At 42.9% G+C, this 13082-nt stretch overlaps 1 protein-coding gene across 4 annotated transcripts; it reads left to right on the top strand.

The window, feature by feature from the left end:
• Positions 1–2039: 2039 nt before the first annotated feature.
• Positions 2040–5094, top strand: LOC147897076 (scarecrow-like protein 14). Of its 4 annotated transcripts, none has more exons than XM_087381717.1 (2): positions 2040–2491; positions 2708–5094. In XM_087381717.1, the coding sequence occupies exon 2, from the start codon at positions 2965–2967 to the stop codon at positions 4879–4881; it is 1917 nt and encodes a 638-aa protein (XP_087237843.1). In that variant the 5' UTR covers positions 2040–2491; positions 2708–2964; the 3' UTR covers positions 4882–5094. The 4 variants fall into 4 exon arrangements, with proteins under 4 accessions (XP_087237843.1, XP_087237846.1, XP_087237847.1 ...); XM_087381720.1 differs by having other exon boundaries at positions 2040–2495; XM_087381721.1 differs by lacking the exon at positions 2040–2491 and adding an exon at positions 2497–2559.
• The last annotated feature ends 7988 nt before the right edge of the window (positions 5095–13082 follow it).

Genomic DNA, 13082 nt, shown 5'->3' with positions numbered 1-13082 from the left:
AAATGCATTATATTTTGAGTGCTTTAATTGTAGATTTGTGATTGATTGAGGGGGAAATGTTTTTCTGCAGGAAAACAAAATGTATTATATAAAAAACAAATTGATACAGTTTGCCAAAGCTGTCAATGGGACCTAGCCTCATCATAAGGTTGAATTTGTTCCCCCTTTTTGTATTGGGGGAAATATTGCCTTGTAATTATTCAAAATCGGTATCTCCCACTTTTGCATTGGAACCACAAAAGGTGGATGATTCATTAGTCTGTATGCATCGCTTTTGAAAGGAAAGGGGAAGGGAGATGGGCATGTGGCATCATGCATGTGCCCTTGTGGTGCAAAAGTGATTCAAGGATGGTTGGAGAGAGATCGTGTCATTGGCTTCTTATTAAACTTGATGCATGACCCTCTCTGATTAAGGCCTTATAGCACTCATATTTGATCATGTGCATTTTCAATAATGATGCTTATACAGTAGATTTGGTCCCCAAGTGATTGAGATCTTCCCATTTTTGTGAGATGTGTCCCCATTCATTGAAGCAAAATTGCCACAAATAAATTATTGCCTCAAAGGTTTAAGGGGTGCCCTCCATCATTATTAGAATTGGATACTTGTGGAGGTGTGTCATTTAGGGTTGTTTTGCGAGTTTGGTGATCATGGGTTGCTCATCACCTTGAGCTCACTAGCAATTGAATTGTTTTCCGTAGTTGGGCATGTCCAGAGAGGAGGCTAAGAGGAAATGGCACTGGGGAGTTGTTAAAGGCAATCTAATAAGATATTTGAGCTATGACATTTGGAGATATAGGAGGGTGCCTCCCAATAGATTTGATGTGGAAGGTTGTGAGGGGTTAAACTTTGAAGGTGCAAGGGGGGAAGTCAGCCTCCTTAGCTCCAGCTTAGTAGTGCAAGCCACTATAGCTGTAGCCTCCCTGCTGTATCATCGACCCAATAGCTCTATTTGAGGGTTTGCTAGCACATCATTACAATGTCCAAAGCATTGTGACTTCCTTGAAGACTTTGACCTTCCATTGAATTTAATGAAACAGCCTGCGACAGTCCTGCAGGACGTATCACCTACTAGTTTGAAGTTGAGCAAAGCTTTAATGGAGACTCGTTTCTTCAATGTCGGCATGAGCGTAGTATTGTTGGACTACCCCAAGGAGAGAAAAAAGGGGCAAATATTAGCCCAATGGCGAACTTTGATAGTTGTGTTCCTCAAGAATTCATCCAATGACAAACATTGTCTGTTTTCATAACTATGTTCCCCTATTAGTTTTTGTAACATTGTGTGTTTTCATAACTATGTTCCCCTATTAGTTTTTACCCTGGATTTGCCCATGATAGGGTTTGAACTTCTATATTTTATATGACATTGAAGCCTCCAAAATGGTAGGCATGGGCTAATATTTATAACTCTATATTTATATTTGGGGAAAGTTTCGCCCAATGACATACACTTAGATAGCTATGTTCCTCAAGGATTCCACTCAATGACCTCCATTGTTTTTGTTTTGGTATTTATGTTCCCTTATTATCTTTTACACGGGATTGTCCATGATAGGGGTTGAACTCCTAGCTTACAAAAGACTTGTATATGACATTGAAGCCTGGATGGGGTAATATTTCATTGGGGAAACTTTCACCCAATGAAATACACGTCGATAGTTGTTTCCCTAAAGGATTCGCCCAACGACCTACATTGTTTTGTTTTCAAAACTATGTTCCCTCGATAAGTTTCACCCTGGACTGCCCATGAGAGGGGTTGAACGTGGAAGGTGCAAGGGCGGAACTTGCATACTTTGACTAGGTCCTCCTCCTGTGGTGGGGAGGAGGAACTTGCAAACTAGAAAAGGAGGTCAAAGACTCAAGACTGGGGTTTGAAAGAAGTCAAAGGCACGTGATGGAAATAAATTAATAGAAGGCAAGGTAGTTTTTTTTTAGGGTTACGAGATTAAGGGGGATTAGGTTTAATAAGGTAGGGTTTAACGGTGTAAACTTTAAAGGTAGGGTTTAAGAGCAGCCGTCGTCATCGTTGTCTGTCGCTGCCGCTGTGTTTTTGTTGCAATCATTGGTGTTTTGGGGAAGGGTTTCTTTTGCATTCTTCTCGGCATTGTTCTCGCGAGAATTTTAGCTTGCTTCAGCGATGAATCGAGCGTAATCCTGCTCGAAATCGAGCGAAATCGAGTGACATCGAGCGAGAAATCGAGCGAAATCGAGCGAAATCGAGCGAGAAATCGAGTGAACATCCTTCTTGAGCTTTGGTCTCTGTTGCCGCAAGGGTTTCGGCATCATCTCTGTTGAGCAACGAGGTTTGCCATCGTCGCCGCGGGAGGAGTTTAAGCCTGTTCGACAGCCTACTCCTGCCAGAAATCGAGCGAAATCGAGTGGAATCCAGCGAGGATTCCGACGAAATCGAGTGAATTTGAGCGAGGAGTCGAGCGAAATCGAGCGCGACATCAGTGGGAATCAAAGCCGCACATCCAGCCCTACTCGCAGGCCCGTACGTGCACGGTCCTCTCTGCTTGCCAGCGGCCTGCAGACCCTTTAAATCGCTTGCGTCTCAGGTTTTCCATGCGCTCCCTTTGCTTCATCACAGCGGCGCTGATCCCAGAGGCTGTTCTTGCCCCCCTTTCCTAAGGTAGAGCGATGAAATTTTTCTGCTACAGGGTTCCTCAGCAGCTTGGCTGATGAGAGCATTTCTTCTTTCCGCAGGTAGAACAGCGGTTTTGCGACTAAGGAACACCGCGTTTCTCAGGAATTTCGGGTTTCAATCTACTCCTGCACTTGGGACAGCGTGATGGCTCTCGAGCTTCTCTGTATCGGGTAGCACGAAAATTTTCTGTAGATCATCAGCTCAGAGAAATCTCACGATGGTCGTGCAAGTGCGCATCTTGATGAAAATCTTACTTTTCCATGGATAAGCGAAATCGAGAAAATCGTCTTTCTGAGTTCAAACTTTAAGGAAAGGCATGGATAATTCAGGCTCAGGTTCATCTTACTCCGCTGTCATACAAGAAATATTTCAGCAAGCGCAGACAGAGATTCAAGCTCGAAATCGGAACATAGGATCCCAGTTTTCTTCCAGTTCTTCGGTGGATTTCCAGTCCTATGTCGTGGACGACACATTCCGGTACGAGCCGTTGGTGGATCCGGCCTTGACTTACATCTCTGATATTCTGGCAGAAGACGAAGATTCAGCAGCCAATCACCCGTGTATGAGTTACGATGAGTTTGTTGCGTATCAGGCGAAGGCAACGGAATTCGCACAATTGCTCAAGGAAGACTCTCCGGCTCTCCCTTTGGCAATTGAAGCTGAAAGCCCTCACTCCCCTGAGGGCGGAAAGACTTCCATCTCGGAAGACTCATACTTGCAAGCCCCTCCGGAGACTCCCCATCATTTCAGCTATTTGGAGGAGACACCCTTGAGTGCAATTCCTGTTCCTGAGCCTGCCAGGAATGAGATACTTTTGAACAGCTTGCGAGGGCCTGTGAATCCGTTAGCTAGTAATCTCCTGCAGATCCAGGGGCAAGAAGTGAGTTCTGCAGATAGTAGGGGAAATGGGCAACTAATGAGTCCAGAGACAGTTGGTAGTCACGATGACTCCGGGAGGAGGTCGCACGTTCAGAGGTCCCGTAAGTCCCGAAGGGCGCTAAAGCCGCGGAAGGAAACTGCACTCTCGCGGAAGAAGAGTGGGGGGAAGGCCAGATCAAAGGAGGGAGACCAAGAGTTTGTGGACATCAATGACTTGTTGCTGCAGTCTGCACAGGCGGTAGGATCAAACAACTCGCACAGGGCTCTAGAGATATTGAAGAAAGTGAGGCAGCATGCTTTTCCACATGGAAACGGCGCTGAGCGTCTCGCATACTATTTTGCGGAAGCCATGGATGCTCGCTTCTCTAATACGGGTTGGCCATTGTATCTGGGACTCCTCCGTCGTCGGCCTTCTGCAGCTGAGATCTTGAAAGCCACCAGCATGTACATTGCGTCTTGCCCATTTGTGAAAGCTTCCCACTATTTCATAAATCAAACGATCCTCAATACAGCAAAAGGGGCATCAAAATTGCATATTTTGGAGCTTCAGACGACTGGATTTCAGTATCCTTCCCTCTTCAAGGCTCTTGCTGCACGACCTGGAGGTCCGCCTCATGTGCACGTTATAGGAATCGGTTTTCCACACTACTCAATGTTGCCTGCTCGGACTGACATTGTCCTGGAAGGAGTTCAAAAAACAGGGCGCCAGCTGTCAGATTATGCTGCATCTTGTGGAGTGCCATTTCAGTATTCAGGATGGGCTGGCTTACGTGAGAATCTACGAATGCAAGACTTTGTTAGCCCGCAGAGAAGCCCTGATGAGGTTTTGGTTGTAATTTCTGCATCCTTGTTGAGGTATGTCATGGATGATAACTTGGATTCAGCTACTGTAAGGTCCAAGCTTCTGAAAATGGGTCGGGATATCAATCCAGATGTATACGTACAGGCTATAGTGACTGGTTCATACAGCACTCCTTTCTTCCCAAGACGCTTTAGGGAAGCTCTTTTCCACTTTGAGAGTGTATTTGACATGCTAGAGACTTTCATTGACAGAGAGAATACAGATAGGTTAGTCTTTGAAAGTGAGATTTTGGGGAAGGCCATTCTAAATATAGTTGCTTGTGAAGGGACAGAAGTCTTAGAACGGATAGACAAGTATAAACATTGGCAACAGGTAACTGAGGAAGTTGGTTTTGAGCAGTTGCCTCTGGATGAAGAGATTAGAGATAAAGTACAAGTTATGCTGAAAACATGGCATAAAGAATACACAGTTGCAGAAGATAGCCAGTATCTATTAATGGGGTGGAAGGGTCGAATGTTGCATGCTATGTCAACTTGGAAGGCTTCTGCTTAGAACATTCGTTAAGAGCAAGCTGGAATGGCAGTGGCTATTTTCAATCTGTATCATATTATAGAAGGCTCACTTTTCTAGACATGTCCACTCTTTTGTGTCATCCCATTTTTTGGGATTTTTTCAGCACTGATTAACTGAAATGCTTTGCTATTTTTTGCTTGATCATTGTCTGTATGCTCATTCTGGCTCGGTAATGGGAGGAAGATTTCAGCCTAAGGTTTGGACCCGGTTAGAATGCCACAGCTGGGCTTTGGTTCTACAAGTCAACACCATTGTTGACTCAACTTAGAAACCGTGGTGTAGGGTTGACCAATGCACCGTGATAATGCTTGTAGTACAAGGTGGGAGGGGGCAAGTGGTTAGTGTTGGCTCAGTGGGAAATTTGAGTGTGGTATGCCTTCCTACAGGCTCGTTTGGGAGAGACTAAAATGAAATTGTTTAGACTTCACAAGCAGTTGTAGCTTGAATGAAGAGATTTTGGACTACTTTTTTATTAGCCTTCTCCTTTAGTGCTAGCCTTTGTCATGGCTGAGTCTGCCCTTCACCTCCGGAGTGCCAACAGAAACTCAGTACGAAGACTTTGTATAAATGGATGCTCAAGTATGTGTGGGTGTGTGGATTTGTATGTGAGAGCATATTTTTATACTATGGTCTACACCCACTGTTGGGCGCTGATGATGTCAGTGGGGATGTCATAGTAGCTAGTCCCTGTTATGCATGATGGAGTTTATGGTTTTCAACCTTTTGAGTGACTATCGTGAGATTGAAACTGCTCTATGTTTTTTAGAGGTTGAGTTTGGGATTGTTCTGGATTCATCAAGGTATATGTGGTATGCCTTTCTACAGGCTCACATGACACATTTTCCACTCCTTAATCCAAGGGGAAATCCTGAGGTACGGGTTTTTGTTTGTTTTTCATGACACAAGAACTGTCTATCAGAAAGCTGTGAAAATCGATACAGATCAGCAATCCATGGGATGCTCCACTAATTAGAAAAGATACCTGCCTGCTTTGCAACCTACTTTACAGAATCCCAAGATTATCTCAGAAATAGGTGCCAATAACTAGGGTGGAGGGCTAAACTAGTGGATTTGACTTGTAAACTCCGTGTATTTTGCTCCTAATTGGCTTGTAGAGTATAGATGATGTCATGCTAAATTTTGATGAGGGTGGCTGCAGAGAGGGTCTGTTGCCCTCCCTCTCTAGACTGTAATGCACTGCCCATTCTGGGCAGTGATGTTGGCCTCTCTCTCTCTCTCTCCGCATTTCTTATTCTTATTTTTTGCTGTGTTCTTTCGTTTCGCTATTGAAGGTCTGTTGTTTGTTTGGGATTTCAAAGCTTAGTAAGCCTTGGGTTTACCCCAGAATACTTTAATGGCAGCCTACATCATAAGCATAGCTTTGCTTACTAGTATTTTTTCTTTTATTTTTCTCATTTATTCATAATTTTGTCTAAAGTTTCTTGCGGTTATTTGGGTCCCTCTTGGAGCAGGGCTTCTTATGCGGTTTCTTGAAAGGTTCTTAGACAAGACGTTTAAGACCATGTCTGCTAGAGGGAGAATGATAAGAGATCAGAAAGGGCATTGTTGACAACACCCCCCCTTATTTAGAGGGGCTGCTGCTCAGTATTGGGACCCCAAAAGCTGCAGCTCAATTTTGTTGTCTTCGTATAGAAGACAGAGTTGTCGGCATGGGCTTTTTTGCTTGTGTTTGGGTCGATCAAAGGTTTGTTGTTCATTGAGGAGTCCATGAAAGTGCTTCAGGACTGTTGACATTGCCATCAGCAATGTCGAGATTACCTCAACAAATTTCCACAAGCATGCCCAGTTTTAGGTTGAGGAGTTCATGAAGACCTCCTTTGCTCTTGGGGTGTATTGGCAAGCATAGTCTTGTTGCATGTCTTATGTCTAATGTCTAATGTCTTGTTCCTTCAGAAAGTGTGGTTCAGAGGATAAGATGTTGAAGATGTCTACATTGTGATTGTCTTTTGATACATTGGTGAAGTAAAGATATGGAATTTCATGCGGTGAATGGTAGTAGTGAGTATTTAAGTACTTTACATCAAGCGACGATTGTTCACCCAATTGTATGTGGTTCAAGATTTCAAGGAACTTGGTGGTGGTTTGGCATAATACATTATGACGTCCTTCCAAAATAAAGATACAATGGAGAAGTGGGCTGGCTTGCCTGAGAAGATCCACGCATTCTTCATTGGGCTGGCCAGGCATAAATCGCCACAAAGAAGCACATCCACCCCTCCAAAGGGCTCCAAGTGGTTAGGCTTTATTTATTGCATTGTCCACTGCTGTTGATATGCCGGTGTTTTGCCCAATGAGAGAAACCTTGTCAAAAACTACCAAGTCCTAGAGAGGGGAAAGTGTTTGCGGCGTTTCAGCTCCAAGGCATTTGTATGCAGATGGCATTAGGGGATAGTGTTGTAGCAAGGCTTTAATCTGTACCAACAATGTGAATGTCTTGCGAGTGCTTGCATTTCCAGATAGGGAGATTGGCAAAGGGGATGTAGGTTTCAATCGTTTCTTTAGTAGAATATCATCCTCAATTTTGTGTTGACCTGAATTCATAGCAAGAATTGATGCATGGTATTCATCGTTAGGTTGTGTTTTGTATGTGAAATGGATATTTTGGACGCATTGACTTTGCCTTTGTGGTTTGCGAGTTCATTCTGCAAGTCAAATTTAATGTTCTTCTTCTTCTTCTATTCATAGGTTGAGGATAGTGAAGAGGATAGCATAGTTGAGCAAGTATGGGTCAATTCGAAGGACATTAGTTTGTTAAACAGAGCTCTAGTGGTGTCTATTGTTTGCTCATTGATTTTGCAAAGATCATGCCATGTAGGAATCAACGAATGTTCAAGGCACAATTCTCTATGGTTCTCTTGAAGCTCCCTAGTCTTGCTATAGTTGTTGAAGTGGATAATCTTTTGATGTTTACTCCTCTTTGGAGTGTTTGTATTGCCTTTGTAGTCACTAACTAATGATGCTAAACAAACATTGTGCAAGGCTGAGGTATGTTTCAAGTATTTTGCAATGATGTCTGCAAAGAAAATGTCATTGCTCTTTGGTTCCATCTTCTCGAGAGTTGCTCTTCACTTCAGTAAGAATTTTCTCTGTATTGCGTTACCTACCTTCCTAATATGTCCTAATATGCCCATTTGCTGGGGCATTGGATTCTACGCATTTAGTGAATGCTTTCTTGACAGTGTAGTAGTTTCTTTATCTACTTTTGTCATGTATGAGGTGCAATATGTAGCTGCTCCATGTGAATTCAAAATGAATTGAATGTTAGTGTTAGCTTCCCATAGTTTTGATAATGTTGGGTTGAAGTTGTTTGTGAAGATGTCCTTAGGATTTCGTTCAAGGAACAATGTAGGTTGTGCGATCCTTGTATGGAATGCGAAGATGTATTCATCCTCATGAAAGCCTACTTGGGCTAAGCACTCATCAAATGTTGATTGAATGATTAATTGATTAGCAATAAGAGTTGAGATAGATTTTTCATTTTCCAAGTTTGTATTTACTATGGTCACCTATCATGTCTAAGGGAAGAAAGAGGTTTGTTTTTCCTTTAAGGAAGGAGGAGGAGTTTTGAGAAAGGGTTGGAAGTGCAAGGGTAAGGGCATGCTAGAACATGTAGTGTAAGGGAGCTCTTTAGGGGGGCCTCTTGGGTCTCTACACAAAGTGGGGGAACCTCATGAGTCCCTCCACAAAGTGGGGGAACCAAAGTAGGCTTTTAGTATCTTCTCTCTCTAGTTTGTCTTTCTCTCTTTAGATCCTATTTGCAAGTATGATTGGATCTTTTCTAGAGAGGATTTTGGCTATCCTCATCCTTTAAGATTCATCATACCATGTTTCAAGCTCAAGTTATGGCAAGCAGAGCCTTGCTACTACTCCACACACACAATGATCTCATTGTCATTGCTCTAGATTGCACTTTTGGCCCTTGTTGCCACAGGGTTAACAACACCCCTGGACTTATTCATTACCCATCCTCGAGTTATGGTTGAGTTTGTAGACAATGTTGTGATGTGGTAGTTTTTACCCAATGATTATCTCAAAGATGGTGTCGTTGATGGATGGATCGAGTTTGTTGTCGATCTCTTCCTTGTAATCCACGAGCACTGTAGATTGTTTGCTCAGTTTTTAAGAATCTAGTTTTTACCCAATGATTATGGTAAAGATGGTGTCGCTGCAGGATGGATCGAGGTTGTTGTCGATCTCTTCCTTGTAATCCGCAAACATTGTAGATTGTTTGCTCGGTTTTTAAGAATCTAGTATCAACCATTTCTTCATACAAAATGTTGAGGATGGTGTAAATTGCACCATACCTTAAGGGCATTAGGGGAAAACCCTAGCCCTAAGACTAAGGGGTTCTCATGTATATATTCATGATTATGTTCAATACAACATAGTGTACATGTAGTTGTATCGTGTACAACTATATATCATGATTATGTTCAATACAACATAGTGTACAAGTAGCCATATCGTGTGCAAGAGGCAACTACAACAGATTGATGTGTTATATGCTACCACAGTGCCTGCAAGATGCTTGTGACATCGCTGCACTATCATAGGGCCTACTAGACTTTAGTGAGTTTGTCGGGCCCAAATCTATTACAATACAGGCTTCGTGTCGCCCTCCCCATTTCCTCCAACAAGGTTTTTAGCAAATAGTTGTGGCAAGCTCCGGAGATCGATATTGCTTTGTCGGCTTCTTTTGGGGATTTCTAAGGCCCGTGAGTATTGGGCATGTAAAAGATCGTGACGTCTACTACAAGGCCAACTCTAAGGCATAGCCAACCCGAAGGTAGTCCCAAAGACCCGCAATGCACGGATGTCAGGCCATCACTATAGTGCCACCACAAGCACAGGAAAGCAAGTAAACACCACAGAAGAAAGAGATAGCCAAATAAAGGAGCGACCGGACAACCTTTAATTAGGGAAAAAATTAGGGGCGAATTTTAGCCCAAGGGCTAATTTATAGGCTTTCCCAAGTTGGTTGGGCTAATATTTAGAGCCTTAAATTTGATAAATTAGCCCAAAAATAAAGGTGGGCTAATTTTTAGAGCCTCAAATTTGATAAATTCGCCCTAAAAGTGGTAGGAGGGCTAATATTTATAACTCTGTATGGGGAAAGATTCGCCCATTATGGACCTACACTGTCATAATCTTGTTCCCTCCTCATTTTTTACCCTGCAAGCTTTATGGGTAGACAAACACAAGAATTAGGTACGGGTGCCTCACAAACAACCCACTTCCTCCTCTAAATGCCATAACATAGAGCAACCAGTGCCCAAGAAAATGCATATTGAGTAGACTAGTAGCACACGCAACCTGCCCAAGTGCAGTAGCTTCATCATCAAGGTACACAAATATGACTCTAGCACCCACTCAATTCATAGCAGGAAATGCGCCAACACAAAATCATGCATGCCATCAACAACAAGAGCATTGACTCAAGGCAATTAGCCAGCAGCACTACAACCAAAGAGTTGGGCCAAAAACGACTCCTCTAGCAGCAAACACACAGGCAATGCTAGCAAAAATAGCAACCCAACGAGCAGATAGATGAGCAACGTACTCAGAACAGTGGCCTGCATGATAGATTACATACAACACCAAGCTTCAAACAATGATGCAACTAGCCCGTAAGGCACACGACTAGAAGAAGCAACATTTTGATGGCAGGGCCTCCTCATGGTCACCATCACTGGCCCTGTCTCGGCTTCTCTACATCCTACAAGCCTTCAAAGGTTGAAGACCTTACACCATGTGGAAATGCCACGTGGTAGATGAGGAGATAGCTCAACTAAGGTCACCATTTTGCCATGTGGCATCGTCATTCATAGGTGCCACATCATCAAGTATGGCAAACAATGCCACATCTCTAGATTGACACATCAGCATTATCTTACCACCTCATCATTGTCATATCAGCATGCCACATCATCCTTGATAGCTGACTACCACATCAGCAAGCTACCATGTCATCTACATAGTTAGCATGTCCTAGTCAGCATGCCATGTCAATAAAACTAGTGTCTCATAGGCACAGCTTTGTAATCATTATGTGAACAAATAGTGCCATGTCATCACAATTCACATCATCAATTTGGACCCTTCCTTAGACTATAAGCGGGGTGAAAATTTCCAATGCCCATAACTTTTGATCTAGATGGAATTTTGAGGTTATCCAAATAGCAAAAATGATCAGCAGATCATGGTCTACATAGTGAGCACTTTAGATTTGTACTCTGACTTATGAAGAGGATAGAAGCATTCAATCCTCTTCATCGGAACTAGCTCCTGATCTATTGCAATCAACTAGCACATAGAAAAGGAACGTTTGTTGCATTTCGTGCTTCGATGTGTAGTCTAGATTTAGACTAGCATAGCCTCAGAGGAGATTAAACTCCACCAACACAACTAAGCCATTGCCATATTATTTGATTAGATCCCAATGGTGTTAGTACTTTGGGATTTATCATTGGTGTAGACATTCAAAATCTAACACCAGCTCAATCTCTTGGGGTTCGGTAGTTCAACACTTTAGTGTTACACTTGGTAGAGTCATCATCTTCTCAGATTCAAGATTTTTTGCACACGTCTTGTACACACGTATGCCACCCATTGAAAGTCACACTTTGTTGACTATTTTTTGGCATTGTTCCTACACATATCCATCAGCCTTGTACAACCCCTTAGCTACTCCCGACAACAGTTTCATCACTTTACAACATGCTTGATCTTTGGCGCACAGTTGCTCTTCCATCACATAACTTGGTTTTGAGAGTTTAGCATAAGACGCCAGTGGTAGCTTTCACACAATATTGTCATGGGTAGACACTCTCCTTTTGGTACATGGGTAAACCTCTAGAATAGAGCATCGGGCCACCTCCATCATGGAGTTATCCACATCAACACACTATTCAAAAAATTTGGACTTTCTTGCTTTGTTGCGACTTTTTTTTGGAACTAATCACCTCCACTCAATATCACTTGGTGAACTCCAAAATTGAGTTTTTTGGAGCACTAAATGGGTCACTTTGACACAAATATGGCCTAATAACCCTCAAAATTCTTGAAAGTTGTAAGTGGTGACCTCCACTAAATACATCATGATGGGTAAATTTGCAACAAAATGGTCACCGAGCTGGTTTCCCATAACAAATCCACACATCCTACAAATCCATTCATCTTGTAAAAATAGAAGCAAACCACCACGCTAGTGGCTGTTCATATCCTAGTGCAACCAACCATCGTGCTGGTGATAACTTATCCTCCACTAATCCTGCACTACTACCGTGCTATCCCTACCCTACTGCCATGCTATCCTAAAATTTGTTGCACAATGCTAGTGCCCTTTAGACTGGTTATCATAAACCATCAGATTTTAACCACCGGGCTACTTAAAACATTTAACTACTAACATGGAAGGAAGTCGATACAAAATTAGGTATTACGAGCACCATGAGAATATGCACAAGTTCAAGAAATGTCGGCAAGATTTTTATTATTTTAAAACACGACATTTTACGTTTTTAAGGAAATTCCAGACTCCCAACTATCTTATCAGCCTCTCTATCAAATATGGCCTAATAGGTGGTGTATATATACACCGTTTGATTGGAGAGAGTTTGTTGAATTCAACATATAGGTGGTGTATAAATACACCATTTGATTGAATAATATATTGTGGATGCCACATACGATTCTTACATGGATGCCACATAATACACACCACTTGTTTGGAACAAGGCATACAATATGTTATCCTATGCTGTGCTGTCTATTGGGGGGAACCAGAGGTTAGGAGGTGGAGGGAGAGGCGGTGGAAGTGGGGAGGGGGGGGAGGTGGTGGAGGGGTGGAGGAGGGGGGGGGGGGAGGAGAGGGGGGGGGAGTATGGGGAGAGGGAGAGGGGGAGACGGGGGGAGATGCATCTGTTGCACAAATCAAGAAAATTTGATGATTGGTGCAACAAGTTGGGTGTACCCCCAACCCATTGCACATGCAACAAGTTGGGGGTGCACACAACCTATTGCACATGCAACAGATTGGAGGTGAATACAAACTGTTTCACAAATCATCAAATTTTATTGATTTATGCAACATGTTATATACCCCCAACTGGGGGTACACTCAACCTATTGCACATGCAACAAGTTGGGTGTGCACACAA

Source organism: Dipteris shenzhenensis, chromosome 11 (genome assembly GCF_047967505.1).
Source record: "Dipteris shenzhenensis isolate YYH24624 ecotype China chromosome 11, Dip_SZ_1.0, whole genome shotgun sequence".
Lineage (NCBI taxonomy): Eukaryota > Viridiplantae > Streptophyta > Polypodiopsida > Gleicheniales > Dipteridaceae > Dipteris > Dipteris shenzhenensis.
Note: the sequence above shows the minus strand (reverse complement) of the source record. Positions and strands in the feature narration are given on the sequence as shown.

Coding starts and splice junctions, on each gene's coding strand:
- LOC147897076 (XM_087381717.1), top strand. CDS start 2,965: ATGGATAATTCAGGCTCAGGTTCATCTTACTCCGCTGTCATACAAGAA.